Source organism: Hyposmocoma kahamanoa, unplaced genomic scaffold (genome assembly GCF_003589595.1).
Source record: "Hyposmocoma kahamanoa isolate Upper Pololo Valley unplaced genomic scaffold, ASM358959v1 87, whole genome shotgun sequence".
In the NCBI taxonomy this organism is placed as follows: Eukaryota; Metazoa; Arthropoda; class Insecta; order Lepidoptera; family Cosmopterigidae; genus Hyposmocoma; species Hyposmocoma kahamanoa.
In genome coordinates this window covers 5,468,085-5,484,688 of record NW_020654422.1, presented here as the reverse complement: position 1 = coordinate 5,484,688, position 16,604 = coordinate 5,468,085, and the positions used below count along the sequence as shown (strand labels likewise).

The 16,604-nt window shown below is 33.8% G+C and overlaps 1 protein-coding gene across 1 annotated transcript in view; it reads right to left on the bottom strand.

Moving 5' to 3' along the window:
* The window catches only part of LOC113235281 (neprilysin-4-like), an 87,190-nt gene extending 70,862 nt beyond the window's left edge, over positions 1-16,328 (bottom strand). Inside the window, exon 1 of the mRNA XM_026470935.1 lies at positions 16,116-16,328. Coding sequence (XP_026326720.1) covers positions 16,116-16,127 — 12 coding nt within the window. The 5' untranslated portion in view covers positions 16,128-16,328. The remainder of the gene's footprint in view (positions 1-16,115) is intronic.
* Positions 16,329-16,604: the final 276 nt, after the last annotated feature.

Here is a 16,604-nt window from a genome sequence, read left to right as displayed (position 1 = left end):
ATTAACCAAAAGTTTAAATAGTTAGAAGCGGTTATAAATAATGTATCTTAAATAATTCTACAATTAAATTTTTATTAAATGTCAAAATGTTTTACCACCATGATATTCAATATTTTTTTGCGAAATTACTCCACTGGTTTGTTATAATTATTAATACAAAGATCGAACACTTAGAAAAAATTCCTTCGATCCGGCCGGATTCGAAACAAGATATTTCAATGATGTTTTGCGAGAAGAACGAATGCGAGTCCACCTGTTCATAAAAAAATTGTTTTTTATTTTTTTATTTGCTTGTCTTCTATATCATGTATTTGTTATTGTTCTATTTTAGACTCTCCCATCCTTTCCAAGGTGAGGCGTTACATCACACTGGGACAGTTGTTTCGGCTGTATCAAGCACAAGTCCGGTCGTGTATGGAGTACTGTTGCCACTTATGGGATGGCTTTGCTAAATACCAACTGGCCACCTTGGATTTAATAGACAAGCGTGAAAAGAGGCTTCTAAGTGACTCGAAATTAGTAGAGGCGAAGCTGCAGAGACTTCAACACCGAAGTAAAGTTGCCTGCTTATCGGTCTTCTGCAGGATATATCACGGAGAGTGTGCCATGGAATTGCATAATTTGATTCTCCTTTCCATCATCGGGGGACTAGAAGTGGGGTGGGATTCCACCCCTATGTCGTGAATATTCCCAGGATTCGCACGAAGCGTTTTGCTTCGACATTTATATGGCGAGCGGCTAGATAGTGGAATTCCCTGCCTGCGGACTTGTTCCCCGAAAGCTATAACTTGGATCTTTTCAAGGTGAGATAGAATAGGCATTATTTAGGTGTGCATGCTACATCGTCAACCTCACCATCACTTTCCATCAGGTGAGATGGAGGTCAAATGCGCACTTATTTTTTATAAAAAAAAATTGAATTTTTTAATTTAAATTTTTAAATGGGAAAGGCTATATCCCGGCAATGGCTCAGTTGGCGGGAGTCAAGGACTCAGGTTCAAAAACCAGCCAACAGTACGTGCCGTATAAAGCAGGACCGCTGCCGCTGTTTAATAAATTTCATTTTTTTAAACATTTTCTAAGTTATAATAATAATTACTGACTAACTTATTTACTACAATAATTACTCGTTTTTATCACGACCCTTGCGATCTAGGTACAATCCATATCGAAAATTTAACTTTACAAATGCACACGAAAAGTAACTTTTGGAATATATTAGTTTGCAAGACTTAGTACATTTGTACAACTTATGGCACACTCGATATGATATTTAAAATATACTATTTATTTACTTATTGACAATCAATTTATTTACTAACATTGTACGAGGATGAGATCAGAAGATGCATTCTTGTAATAATTATTGATCTCATAGTACTTATAGAATATTTGTTTGTTACATACCTAACCATGTACATAGGTTATATTATTGTATGTGTTATTAGGTTATATGTAAACTGAAAAAAAATAGAGTCCTTAGGTTTTCGCGATCTCTGTACAGCCTGAAACGTTGGTATGTTTGAAAAAAACAAATATTCGCGATTCCGATGCATCTCTAAAAAGTTTCATGTCCAATGACGATAACAAAGTTTATTTTTTAAGTTTTGAGAAAATGAAAACGTCAATATATATGTTAAGAAGGCAAGTTTGGGAATTTGTATGCATACCGACTTGTTAGGGAATTCTTTCATTGAAAATCACATTAATTAAATTAAAATTAAGACTTTGACCTATTATTGGAGGCATTGCGCACTCTTAACATATCTTCAGGAGTTATTGATTGGTTTGGAAGCTACCTCTGTGGACGACGGTAGTGTGTACGCAATGAGAATTCTTTCTCTACGTGGTGCGATATTTCCGCCGGAGTCCCGCAAGGTGGCGTCCTTTCTCCTCTCTTATTTTCTTTGTTTATTAACTCTATCACACAATCCCTCAGTTCTTCTTATCATCTTTATGCTGATGACCTCCAGATTTACACCCAGTCGTCTATTCAAGACTTACTACGTGCCATTAATACTACCAATGTGGACCTTGAATCCATTCGTCAATGTAGTCAGTCCTTTGGCCTTAAAGTTAATCCATCCAAAACACAATCAATTATTATAGGTAGCACTTGGTTCAATTCTCGTCTAAATCTAGACTCCTTACCCCCTGTATTTTCGATGGTGTCTGTATTCCTTATTTGGATACAGTCACGAATTTGGGGGTAATTTTTGATAAATGTCTGACTTGGAAGCCGCAAGTTGCTGAGGTTAGCAGGAAGGTGTTTGGTGCGCATTTCTCTCTGAGAAGGCTTAAAAACTTTTTGCCGACTAAAACCAAAATTACTCTGGCCCAAAGCATTCTCCACCCGATATTGAACTATGCAGATGTTTGCTACCCAGATTTGTCAGTAACTCTGCTCAATAAATTGGAACGGCTTCAAAATATGTGTGTTAGGTTCATCTTCGGACTACGCAAATTTGACCATGTCTCCCAATTTCGCGCACAAATTAAATGGCTGCCCATCCATCGGCGTAGAGCTCTTCATATTCTTTCACTTCTCTATTCAATTCTGTTCTATCCCTTTACGCCTTCTTATCTTAAAGATCGCTTTACTTTCCACTCTTCTACACTCTGTCGTCCCCTTCGCTCCTCTGATACTCTCTTACTTAACCTGCCCTCTCATACCTCTAACTTTTATTCCAACTCTTTTACCATTTCTGCGATCAGATTGTGGAATTCTCTCCCTAAATCGATTCGACGATCCCCTTCTCTTGATTCGTTCAAACAACGTGTCAAGGATCACTTCCTCAACTCCTAAATTTCGTCTGTCCTCTAATATCCTTTCATTTATTTCCTACATTTGTACTTCATTTTTCTTTTTCTGTTAAAAGTATATAAGCATTTAATATTATTGTGTATTTATTGTTATGTATGTATTAATAATATTATTGTTATTTGTATGTATATAATATATCTATCTATGGATATGTATATATTTTTATTATTACTTATTATGTAGTGTACTTATGATGATATTCTTTGGTTGCACCCCATTTGCATATCCGAAATGTCTATCCTAAGGTTGCCTGGAAGAAATTGTTACATAGCAGTAAGGCCGCCCGTTGCACATTGACTTACTACTACTACTATTATACTTAAGCTATTGTATTGTATTTTAATTGTAATTTTATGTGCAATAAAGAATATTTTCATTCACACATTCATTCATTACGCATAAATTGTGATTACGAGTCTTTTCACTCTTTTGGAGGGTTCCGCATTACAGTATGTACATATGTATGTAGTCTGACCCTTAAATAAGATGATGATACAGTAATATATCCAGGATATCTAATTTGTGGTAATAAAAAGTGACCCTTTTAATGGAGTACTACATTGTATTACTTGTTTGTTGCTAATGCCTATTTTCAAAGAAATAAATAAAGTTAAAAAAAATATCGGCGTAATGTATAATTAGACGAACTCTTTTGCGTCGGTGCTCGTATGTATATAAATTGATGGAGATTCGTTAGTTCTCAAAATACTAATCTTTAAATTTATTGAAAATTAATCAATGAAATTTCCCTACAATATATAAAATATAATATGTAAAATCTAGTACAAATGACTTAAGGTTCAATTTTCAATGGGAGTTTAGAAAATTAATCAAGTTATGGATCCCAAAAAAAAGTAAAGTATTTAGAATTTCTTATCACGTTTTTTTAGTGGTCACCGACACGCTTGTCCTTAAAACAGTTGCAATGAAACATCATCGTCAACCCAATTATACGTCCCAGTGCTGGGTATGTGTCTACTCTCAGATAAGGGCCACAATCCGCCACGCTGCCTAATCCGTGTTGGGATCTTCACACATTTCCGAGAGTTGGCAGTCTGAGCCACACAGATCTTTGAATCGCAAAGATTTGAGGAGCACTGCCATTGTGCCCGTCACCGTCCGTTATAGGCTATAGACTAGTAAAATCTCATGTGCCTATAATTTCACCAGCACCCTTAGACTTAACTCACACTGGCGCAGAGTCGAAGTCGCGTCGCGTCCTGTTTTTCAACTACAACGCATAGCGACGCGCGTCGTCGTTTGCATTAGCGCGCCCGTATCACAACGCAATGAACCAGTTCAGATACTTTTAAACATTCACATTTAACAGATTAAAATATGCATATTTGCATAACACAAATTTGTACCTTAATGATGGGAAAATAGAGATGAATGTGCTATAGGCGAAAAACATGACGCGTCGCAACGCTTCGACTCTGCGCCAGAGTGAGCTGAGCCTTACCCTCCAAAACCGAAGCGCAGTAATGCTCACATTACTGCTTAGCGGCAGAAATAGGTAAGGTGGCAGTACTTACCTGGACGAACTCTTTCACAAGGAGCTTTACTGCTACTGGCGTATTGATAATTCTTTAATATAAATTTATTTTTTGTAATAGGAACTCTTGAGAATATTAACAACATGGAGAAGCTTAACCCCCAAGATAAAAAAAAAGAGTGAAGCTTCCACCTGTGGTACAAACAGTGGTGTCTGTAATTATACTGATTTGAAATGAAAACAAAAACACATGTTAACTCACAAGCCACTCACTGTATTTGATAGTATCATAATACTTTTACATCTCCCTGCGCATCTTAATCGGCAGACATCTACGACGAGTGTTATGTTCATTATCGCGTGGGAAAAGTCAAAGGATATACTTACTAACATCAGAACTCTTCATGGTTTATTTTTTAGATTGTATATTTCGACATACCTACCACAGATATAGATGGGTAATTTTCAGGCAAGTCTTCTCTAGTTTTTATTACTTAAATGTTCTAGAATATTACCATTAAGTATTATTATTCGAGTGTGGTATCCTGAAATGTTATTTAATATGTCACGATACTATACTCGAATACTAGATGTCAGGTTTATGTCGATCAATGACTTCACATTATGTCTAGATAGAGAAGAAAACAATTAGGTAATGTATCTACTAATAGAGGATGCTTTTCCTTCAAGCGCTAGTCTTTGCTTCCCTTGAACTTCAGTAGCTTATTAAAATGTTCTATTTTTATTCAATTCAAATTATGAAGTTTTGCTCGTCTTTTTTTATAGTTTAGACGTTTAGACTAACTTGAAGAATAGTGGAAGAACAGTGTTAAAAGTTTTTATTGGAAAAGGTTATTAGTGAAACGACCTTTTAGATGTTTAGGTAAAATTTGCTATTTAATCAGATTTTTTTCTGAAAAATTGATCATAAAAAACATGTTTGTCATAGAATTATAGCACCCACAAATAAATTATTACAGCTGAGTGTATAAACCTTTTAACTATGATTAAGTAGCAGTAGAGTTCCTTGTTGTGAATGAATTCGTCCAGAGATGTACTGCCACCTTACCTATTTCTGCCGCCAAGCAGTAATGTGTTTCGGTTATTGTATATAGCATCATTTGTATTTCGGTTTTGAAGGGCAACAATGCTGATGAAATTACAGGCACTTGGGACTTGTCAACTAATGTCTCAGTGTGACGGCGTAGTGGCAGTACTCCTCAGATCTTTGTGGTTTAAGCTTTTAGTGGCACTGTTTATTATATACACATATAATATACGTATATACTATATTTAAAGAGTTTATGGTATGTTCTTTGAGGTGTGTATATAACACATTTATTCATGCAATGAAAGATTATTTTGAGGATGATAACTAAGTATACGCAAGTGCAAAATAAGCATTCTCGAAATATAAACAAACAATGTGTATAATGAGTAAGGATGTACAATGCACTATACATAGGTAGCAGTATTAAACACGCAGTTAGTAGCATCAGTATTAATTACACTCATTAATCAGATTAACCCGTTAAGGAAATAACTACTTGATAATAGCTTGATTGCAGATTCTGCTAACGTTTGTTCCTTATAGGTGATTTGCGATTTAATGTTAAATAACCTTTTGTTTGGATCGATTAAGAAATTAATTACCAGTAATTCTTATGTTCGTCTTATGTGTATAGGTTTCCAATCAGATAATCATGATACCAAACACAAGAAGAGCACAATTTTTTTTTATGATGCCTAGTGATGGGACGAACAAGTCGTGCGTTGGTGGTAAGCGACACGTCTGTCCATAACAGCTGCAGTGCAGCTCCGAGCTATCGCAAAGATCTGAGAGGCACTGCCATTGCGCCCGTCACCCTGAGACATAAGTTGACAAGTCTCATGTGCCTGTAATTCACGAGTACCCATACCCTTCAAAACCGAAACGCAGTAATGCTCATATTGTGAGTATTGTTTGGCGGCAAAAATAGACAAGGTGGCTGTACGAACTCTTTCACAAAGAGCTCTATTGCTACTAACTTGAAATTACTTCAGAGTTTTTCCAATTCGCATTTATTTTTCTCGATGCTCTCCATCACCTTATAGGAACCTACATGAAAATAGATAATGTGGTAGCTAGTTGGAAGACTACAATTGTTAGCTTGGAAAATTTAAAAAGTTTCTAGAATCAATTATCTTTTTAATCATTATATAAATTTCACTAATAAATAATTGAAATTCATTGTGCTTTTAATTTTCACGTAATATGACTTCATTATAACAATTGCATTACGAACATGTTTCCGAACGAGTACCTATTAAATATAATAAGGGAAAATTACTTTACTTACAATGCCATGAAAAAGTTCTAGCATGACCAAGCAATTAGGAATGCAAGAAAGAACGTCAAGCAAAATACAATAATAATTTTATACTTAAGTGTACATGATAAAAGAATTATATAAAGAAAAGTGTTATCAGTTACGTTATTTTATTACAAACGCAGTTATTTACGATGATGGTAGGTTTTAGTGGTATATTACGCACAACAACGGCACGTCTCTATTTGCATTGATGATTTAATAATTCTACTCTACGGCACTCACAATAAGATGGTTCAAAAGTCCATCCAAGTACGCCCAACCAAATACTGTTGTAACTCAACATTGTAGAAATGAGATAACACAATTTGAAAGTTCAAAAATTGCTGAATGAAATCAATAAATATATATTCTCGTTTATAAATGGATAAGCAAATATTATGCATAAATGAAAATAATTACATTATTCGCAATAGGATCCACTTGGTGTATTTTTTTATTATAAAAATAAGTGCGCATATGACTTCCATCTCGCCTGATGGAAAGTGACGATGGAGCATGCACATCTAAATAATGCCTATTCACTCTAGCCTTGAAAACGTCCAAGTTATAATGTTAGGGAACAAGTCAGCAGTGGCAGGGAATTCCACTCCATAGCTGTTCGCCATATAAATGTGGAAGCGAAACGCTTCATGCGAATTCTAGTTATATCCACATCTAGCATATAATATTCACAACTTGTTTTCTCAATTCCACGATTATGAGTTACGACAGTATTTGGTTTCAAGTCCAAACTGTTCATTATATCTGGCATACATTTTGAGGGTTAGTTTTCATGGTTAGTACTTATATGTAAAATTAACGCAAAAAGTTGCTAATCAAAACTTATGATTGAAAAATTAAATAGATGCTCTCAGTATTTCAATATACCTATGTAGTTTAATATACGCACCCTTCACTTATGTTGGCGTGTGACGTGGGCGAGTTGCAAAATGTTATAGCGTATTTTTACAAAAATAAATTAGGCGTTAATTATAATTGCAATATTATGTGACTTTGTAAGTTTAAGATGCCTTGTGGAAAGAAACTACCTAGATAGGTTTTGTTGCATACTGGTATAATCGTGTACAATTTTTTGTCAAAACTTGCGTTGTGATTCAGTTTAAAACTGCTTTTTGACACGGAACGATATATTTATAAAAAAGAAAACGAATTAAACAAAGTATTATGATAAATTTAAGTAATGTTATTTCTTAAATTGTGTTCAATTGAGTTTGTGGAGGTAACTACGCATAGGAGTTTCAAAATAAATTTACAATTTAGTTTTAATAAGATCCTTGAAATGTAGTGCATTATTTTCCCATTGTATTTCAAGTGAACTAGAAACAAATATTTTAATGCAAGTTTTTTTCAATTTTACCAATTTTGCCCCTTTACCTACTTTCAATTTATTACTCCCGCCAGCAGTAAAGCCACGAAGTTTAAAGTATTGAATGCGTTTGGTGCAGTTAAAATTTTTCACATTTGAAAAATAGCCATATGACAATCCCTTCCCAGAAGCAACGCACGCACGCGCATCCGTTATGCAAGGCCGCGAGCTTTTATTGCAGATTGCTTTGCACCGAGCACGCCCTGCCCATGCAATAGGCATTTGTTGAAGCCTTTGTAACGCAGTGATTCAATTATCATTCGTAGTTATGCTGGTTAACAACCTTTGAAATGGCAATGTATACACAACACTTACAACAATTATTCCGTTTTAGAAATAAGTTTCCAAATATTTTCTATAATGAGATGATCATTGATTTTCACAACGATGGTTTGTCATTAAACAAAACGGTGACCAAAAATACTTTCATTTCCTATAATTTAACAATCGCGAAAACCCAAGAACTCGATAAAGCTACAAATGATCATACGTCAAAAGTGGTTATATGAAAGTCATAGAAATAATACCAAGTATATGAAATAAATTATGTGTATAGGAGCATGTGTAAAATTTTGTAACTCTTCTATTTAAATATAAAAAGATATCGACTAATTTCGCTCGTAGAATCTTTTTTAAACCTTTCACCAGAAAAGTAGCAGTTCACACGATATTGTCCTGCACGTTTTTGTAACTGATTCGATTATAAACGGATAGACAGCGGGGTGTTTACACGATATATTTTCATGCGTTTAAAAGACGGATAGTCGCAGTATTCAAACAGTAATCGCCCTGAGAACACATCTGTGATGGATCCACGCTTTGTTGCACTTTTATATTAGCATAGAAGACGCCAACGGCTTTGTCGCCGGAAGAATAGTAGGAATTGGATTCGTCCAACGAATTAAAAAGCAGTGCATACAAATACATTTGAAAAATTGTACGAAAATCTGAGAAATGATGATAAAATAATGGGCCTTTATTCCACTAAAGATATCAATAAATCGTTGTGCACAGAAGACTCGTCGGTCATTTTGTATTAATAAAATTATGCGTACCCTCCTTCCACAAGATACTTCAATACTAGACGCCGCTTGTTCGGTGACTATTCGATAAAAAACGTATAACTTCGCGCTGTGAAAAAGAGATGCATTAATACTATGCGCCACTGCACATCGAATACGTTAAAGTTCATTCGATTTGCTTGACAAGTCCGTTGCGTATTCGCTAAACGTATAAGAGCTATGTGCGTTATTTTGTAGGACAGACACCGTGTGAACGGTTCGATAACTAATGTATGCGCCACTGTTTATTCGGTAAGATCTATTCTGCAAAAAAACGTGCCGTACAATGCCGTGTGAACGAAGGGTAACGGTGCAACATTGAATTTATCAGAGTAAAGGTAATATAGTTAATTAGGAATTTCAATGCATTATAACAATTACGCGCACACACTCATAGCCCCGCACAGGGGAAACCCTGCTATCGCGGATGACATGGACTCACACTTAGACAACCACAAATTACACCCAAACTCTCGAAAGAAATAAATGTAGACCATACAAATATTATTCCCAGCATGGGAATCGAACCCGGGACCTCTGCGTGGCAGTCCGTCATGGTAACCGTTCGGCCACAGACGCAGTTTTATGTCATAGTTGAAACGTAGTTGAATCCAATGCTTGCCTAACAAGTACAAAATTGTTACATATCCAATTACAGTTACAATAACATCTGCAATATAATTAATTAGTAACAAGATGAGAACAATCGTACATGTTGTGACAAGATATAGTCTACAATCAATATAGTATTAAGAAATCACATTATAGTAATGCGTCGTTCACCATATTATAGCTGACGCCAAACTGTTTGGACATAGGATTCTTTTATAAAATACGAGTATTGATCTAACGCCAGCAGCGAAACCACAAGCCTATTCGTAGCCAATAGGACTTTAAATAAAGACAGGAGACTTAGTTGGCAAAAACAACATTGCATGTTCGATATTCATTCGAAAAAGAAATGTATAGTGAACTCGCTTTATTGATATTTTCGATTATTCTACATAGTGATGCAGAAAAGTCCAAAAAGAGAGACATTTGATATCGTTTACATTTGAAGCCACAAAATGAATATCAATAAAGTACCTACATACGACAAAAGTCTATTTAACCCAAAGTGGCAAAATGCGACTCATTATTTATTTCTGACAGAAAAATACAATTAAGAAACAGCTTAACGATAAAAGAATATTATAAATTAAAAAATCACAAACTGTGCAGTAAAATACGTACAAAAATAGTCGTACTGTTATCATAATTCAACCTTTTTTCATGTTCCTGTCATGTTCCAATTTAATGAATTCGCACGAGAACCAGTTATTAAAGATCTTGAATATTTATCATCCATTCACAGTTCATCCAACAATCATTTTAATACATTGTTAACAAAGTATGTCAGCAAAAAATCAATGCATACAAATTTTATCTTGACCATCTTGTCATGTATGAATAAGTAGGTTATGTATGTTACCATATATTATGTACACTCGTAACTGTATTTCGATCCATTGTTCGTAAGGTCATCGATCTTTTGTTTTTTTTTATACGATGACAATGAAATTGTCATGTCTTAGATGTAACGGTGTTTAGAAGCATAGAATAATAATTGTCACATTTTTTAAAGTTAAAAATGTCACTCGTTTATACGAATTGTATTGACTCTACGGTTACGAATGGTCGAGAATAGAATCTCGAGCTTTATGCTTCTATAAGTAGCGCGAAACAACCTCCTCACAATCATCCAGATTATTTTATAACACTAAAGCGTGGAAAAAGTGCAACCCAATATAACAATTGTTAAATTTATAATAAGGCTTTTTATCGAAATTTATTTACATACTTATTTCTTATCAAAGTGAACACGACTATCGGAAAAAACTACAATATTTTTAACAAATTTTCTTGGGGCTCTGAATAGGCACGTAACAAAAACTTCAATTCTCGAAACAAAATGAATATGAATTCAATATATTTAGTAAATGTTTATTTCTCATTTTAACAAGTTCGACGAATCTTCTTCTTCCGAACAAAAGTAGTTCTGAGCTAGAACTACTAACTAACTTAGCTAGTTAGAACTACTAACTTGTGGCCGGAAAAAGACTTTTTTTTAAGCAAGTAAAAACAACTTGTGACGTAAGTAATTAATTTTGGTCAAATTCGTAAGTTATGTATAACTTATGACCGTGACTGCTGTAAGGAACGATTTGTTCATTTTTAGGTGCTTGGGTATTGGAAAGTCGCTGCCAGAGGCTACAGATATCGCTACATTAACAATATCAGTAATTAAAAATATTTGTTTTATCTCGTACATCATTAAATCATTAAAGGAACGTTAATAAAGATTAAATTATCATAACAATGTGTGTGTGAATCGTTAGCCACATATACCTTAACAGTTAATTTGAAAAAAGAACTGCTTTAATCGTCTTTTGATTTCGATTACACGTTCTGGTATATATCGCCAGTCGTCCTTATTATGAACATTGTTATCTTTTGTTATAATACTTAATCCTTTTTATGTTCACGAGTATATTAATAAAATATCCTGAATACAAAAAATGGTCGAAAAAATTTATATTTCAATATTTAAATTTAACAAATTAAGAGTCGATACTACCTCAGCTCGAATTTAAATTTTTCCCGTACGACATTAAAAAAAAATATTATTAAAAAAAAGAAATGTTTTTTTCTATAGTGAAAATTTTTAGGAATCGTGTTTTCTATATATCTGTGTCGTGTGTTTCATATCTGTAGATGTTATCTTCAATTATACTGTATATTTTTTCCAAAGTTGTTGATTTAACACTTTTACTGTTATGCGGAATCAACCAAAGACATTTGAGGTAGGTTACTCTTAACCAAAGACTTGAAAATTCTGTCAAAAAGCTTCGTGTATAAATATTTATTTAGGTAAAACTTGATGATCTTTTCATTTGCTCAAAATTATTACGAGACTCAAATTCGATTAACAGGATAATAGTACTTGGTATAATAAAGCCACATCGATCTTAAATCAAAGTGCTTTTATCACATGAAATCATATGAACGTCATAAAAAATAATACGAATTACATGAAAAATTATGTACGAAATTTTATAACTCTCCTATATAAATAAAACATATCCACTGATTTTGTTCCTTGAATCTTTAACCCTCTCGCCTGAAAAGTTGTTATTTTGTAAATGTGTCCTTATTACGTATGGGTGGGAGTAGTTTATTTTAATTTCTACTCTTTTCACAAGTTACAATTTTCCTACTTAATTACAAGGAATAAGTTCCGATTAAAAAGTAGGCACAATTTTAAAAGTATCACCTTAAAAAGAAATCGATTAAATAGCTAACTAAATTTGATACAAGTTTCTTTAAACCATAGGTTTTAGTGTTAAAATAGTTAACTGTATTCTAATTCTACCATGGCTAGTGATACAACTGTAGCACAGCATATTTATTAATCCTATGTTTTAGTTTCTCATGCCGTAGTAAATTTAGTTAATTAATGGCAAAACTTTCCCAATTTCAATGAATAACGTTTTTTGTCTTTTTATGCATGACAACTTTTTTGACGATATATCCCTCCGGAATTTTTGTATCTATTAATTTTTCAGCAAAATGTTTTTAATAAAACAATGAGCATCAATGTAATATGAGTTTGATTATAAAATACGGTTATAATTAACAAAGACGTGTGATATCAATACCTTATATTTCAGCCATTGTCTGATGGAGGTGGACTTTCCTTGCTCGTATTGTCACCGTGAGAATTAGACTTCCTTTTTTATGTACATTATGATACTACTCGTGTGATACTTCACGGTTTGTAAATAAATAAAAATGTTTTTTTTTTCACATGCATTATTATTTATTATGCATCATTATAATGCCTATATCTATTGGCATTTTGATATTATTCACATGAGAATTAAAATAGTAGATTGTACAACAAGTGCATAAAACGTGTCATTTTACCCGAGACGAGTATACATAAAATGGGTTTTATGAATGAGTTTCTCACTCTGCTTTTCACTTCGATTGCGAGGAAATTAAATAGCAATATTACAAATAAACGATTATTTAATTAAAATTGAATGTAAAATTACAACAATTAAACATATTTAATGTGATGGTTTTTTTATTTTATGTACTAGAGCATAAAATCCTATTTTATGCACTAGAGCATAAAATCCTGTTTTATGCAGACTACACCCAGCATAAATACGAATTTTAAGTGCATGAGAAGTGAAAATAATATTTTGACGAACTACAAATTAGTTTCATTGAATTTAAGTAAGCAATCCGTTCTTTGTGTAATTTAATTCTGAAACATATAATAGTAACTAGTACATGTTTATTATTAACCAAATATTACGTGAAATTTGTTTAAAATAAATAGTAATAAAGTGCTAGGCAACCATTTACAGGATGGTTAGTTATTTAGTTACTTGTTGTACCAGAGACAAACTTGCAATATTGACGGCCAACTTTCAATTGTGGAGAGGCATTTTAAGAAGAAGAAGAAAGAAGACAACCATGCCAATTAACTGGTCTCAAACCAGAGAATTCCCTGTACTGTGAGTACAGGAGTAACGGAATTCACTCTGGAGCATTACCCACAATACAGGTCAGAACCAACAAAAAAAGTTTTTCCAAATTGATTCTACTGGAAATCGAACCCGCCAACATCACTCAGCTATGGAAATAAATAAACATTACGTAAGTAAGTATTACCTCACCTAATTCTGCCGCCAAGCAGTAATTTGAGCATTACTGCGTTCCGGTTTGAAAGAGTAAGGGTGCTGGTGAAATTACGGGCACATGTCACTTGTCAACTTATGTCTCAGGGTGACGGGTGCAGTGGCAGTGACTCGAAGATCTCTGCGATTTAAAGCTCCGAGTGGCACTGCAACTGTTATGGATAGGCGTATCGCCTACCACTAACGTATCACTTACCAAAAGGGGCACGATTGCCCCGTCACTTGGTATTATAAATAAAAAAAGTGTATGTCTGTGGCTTATAAGATATAGACTGAGATAGGCACTTTTTTGCATTGCATAGGTTTTTACAATGACATGTTGGTAGTTATTTAGTTAACACTTGTTGTACTGAGCCATATATGTATATAGGTAATTAATTAATTGTTGTATTTTGTGTACTAGGCATTCAACTTTGTGAAACGTTTTTTTTATGTGTTAACCACATTTAATTTTGTTCACTTCTACAGATAAAATACTATTCATTTAAAAGCTATTTTAAAAAATAGCATAACGCTTCACGCCTGTGTCGAAATGATTATAAAAGTCTTGTCATTTTCTCATGTTTAGAATAAAAAGAGTAGGTGTACCTAATCTATGCAGTACTTCCGTAGATGTCTCTGTCTTCCGTTTCACGCAGCAGAACTAATGGGAGGTTAAAAGGTAGCGAAGTATTGTTAATTAGATAGGTTGTATGCGTTTACTTTAACTGCCTCCGTGGCCAAACGGTTACCATGCCGGACTGCCACGCAGATGTCCCAGGTTCGGTTCCCGGGCCGGGAGAAATATTTGTATGGCCTACATTGACTTCTCTCGTGAGTTTGGGTGTAATTTGTGGTTGTCTATGTGTCCATGGCACCCGCCGCACAGGGTTTCCCTTGTGCGGGGTTACATTGAGTGCATGCGATATTATTAAAAAAAAATGCATTATGTAATTGCTAAATTACATACCTAAACTTCATATGATACACAAAGAGTAAATAATACCTACTTCAGAATGCCCGGAATGATTTCATGGTTGTAATCTCGGAATAAAAGGCAAAAAATCAAACTAAGAATTACAAAATATTTCAAAACTTATGAAAAATAATAATTGTTAATTACACATCAAAAATATAGAATACAATTCAATAATTGCGGAATTTTAGAGGGAGGTATTATCCACTCCATGTGGTTTTTTTTCTTTCAAGTTTAGGTAAATACAGTCTACCTAAGCCGATCTCTGTCGTGACTCAATATAAATAGTTAAACCTCGCGTAATGATGCTAATTGTGCCAATTTGTAAAAATCTAAAACTGTCTCTAATTCTTTTCAAACATGCGTGTTGTAGCACAGTGATTGTAAATGCTTACTTCACATTTGACATTATGAATAAAAATAAAATCTTTTAAAAAAGTAGGTTTTAGTATCCGTATACCGTGACATTCTACTGGAATCCTACATTCAGCAATGGAATCTTGTTGCCGTGTTTTTGACCTAATTTTATGTCTTCGAAGAAATAACAAGCATGGCATCATTCTATTATACTATATAATACCATGTGTTATGGTTACTAACAAAAGATACTTTTGTTTAACAATTTTATATTTTTTTTATTGTTTATAAACACCAAATTAATAGTAAAATAAAATATAAATTTTAATAGGAACATCGAGTTTTTTTTATTAAAAATACGCATGCTACGATCATATATTATACAGCCTCGACAGCAGTGTTTTTAAATCGACAATAAACATTTTTAGCGCAAAATATTGCATGGAGGTTATCCTAGTCAGCAATTGCGTGATTATCGTACTCGCTGCAGCGACCGACGACACTGACGATCGGAAGCATCAAGGCTCGTCTTATTATTCGCCTATAATTAAACTGCTCCAGAATAAAACACGAGATTTCACAGAAATTTTCATAAATAATATTTTTTTCAAATAACATAATGAATTTTATTTCTTCAATATACCGTGTAAGAACATGAAAATATTTAAAATTGGTGTTTAAAATGACACGCTAGATAAAATATTTTGCTTTCATTGAAAGTGGGTATTTAAGGTTTACTACAATAAAATATTATTCGTCAATTACCTACGAACATACAGAAAGTATTTGAATGTCGAAATAAATACACTTGCTGTTTGTTGATTTATGATTAGAGATATATTTTTCACAATATTACATAAATAATTATCTCCAATTTAGTTTTAACTATAACTATGTAAATTGGATATGTTAAATTTAAAAATAGTATGCTTACCTTGTACTTCATTTTGCTATTTCCAAACTCCTTTTTTTAAAGTATAAAGCACAACACAACTAACTTAAAAAACTATTTGGTAACATTAATTTTATTTGAAAAAGCTTTTTTATTTACGAAGGATATAAATTGTCATCCGAAATTTGGCGCGGAATCGCGAGGCAACCGCGCATGCGTGTTGTGTCGGCGCGCGGTAATGGCGCTGCTGCAGCCGGCTCGCCGGTTTTGCTTCCCGCGTAACTAGCGGTGCAACGACCGCCTGCGACGACAACTAAAAGGCAGTAGCAGCAACAGATGAAGGTGAAGGTAAGCTAAGGTGAAGTACGAAACTGATGTCGAAATCCGATTAGTATGCTCCGGACACTGCTGAGGAAATTTCACTAATTCAGCTTAGTTACCGACTACTTACTGCTGCAGACCCCCTGCAAGATTTCCTAATTTCAGTAAAGAGCTAAGTAAGCTCAATCCAACAATTAAGTATACTTACAC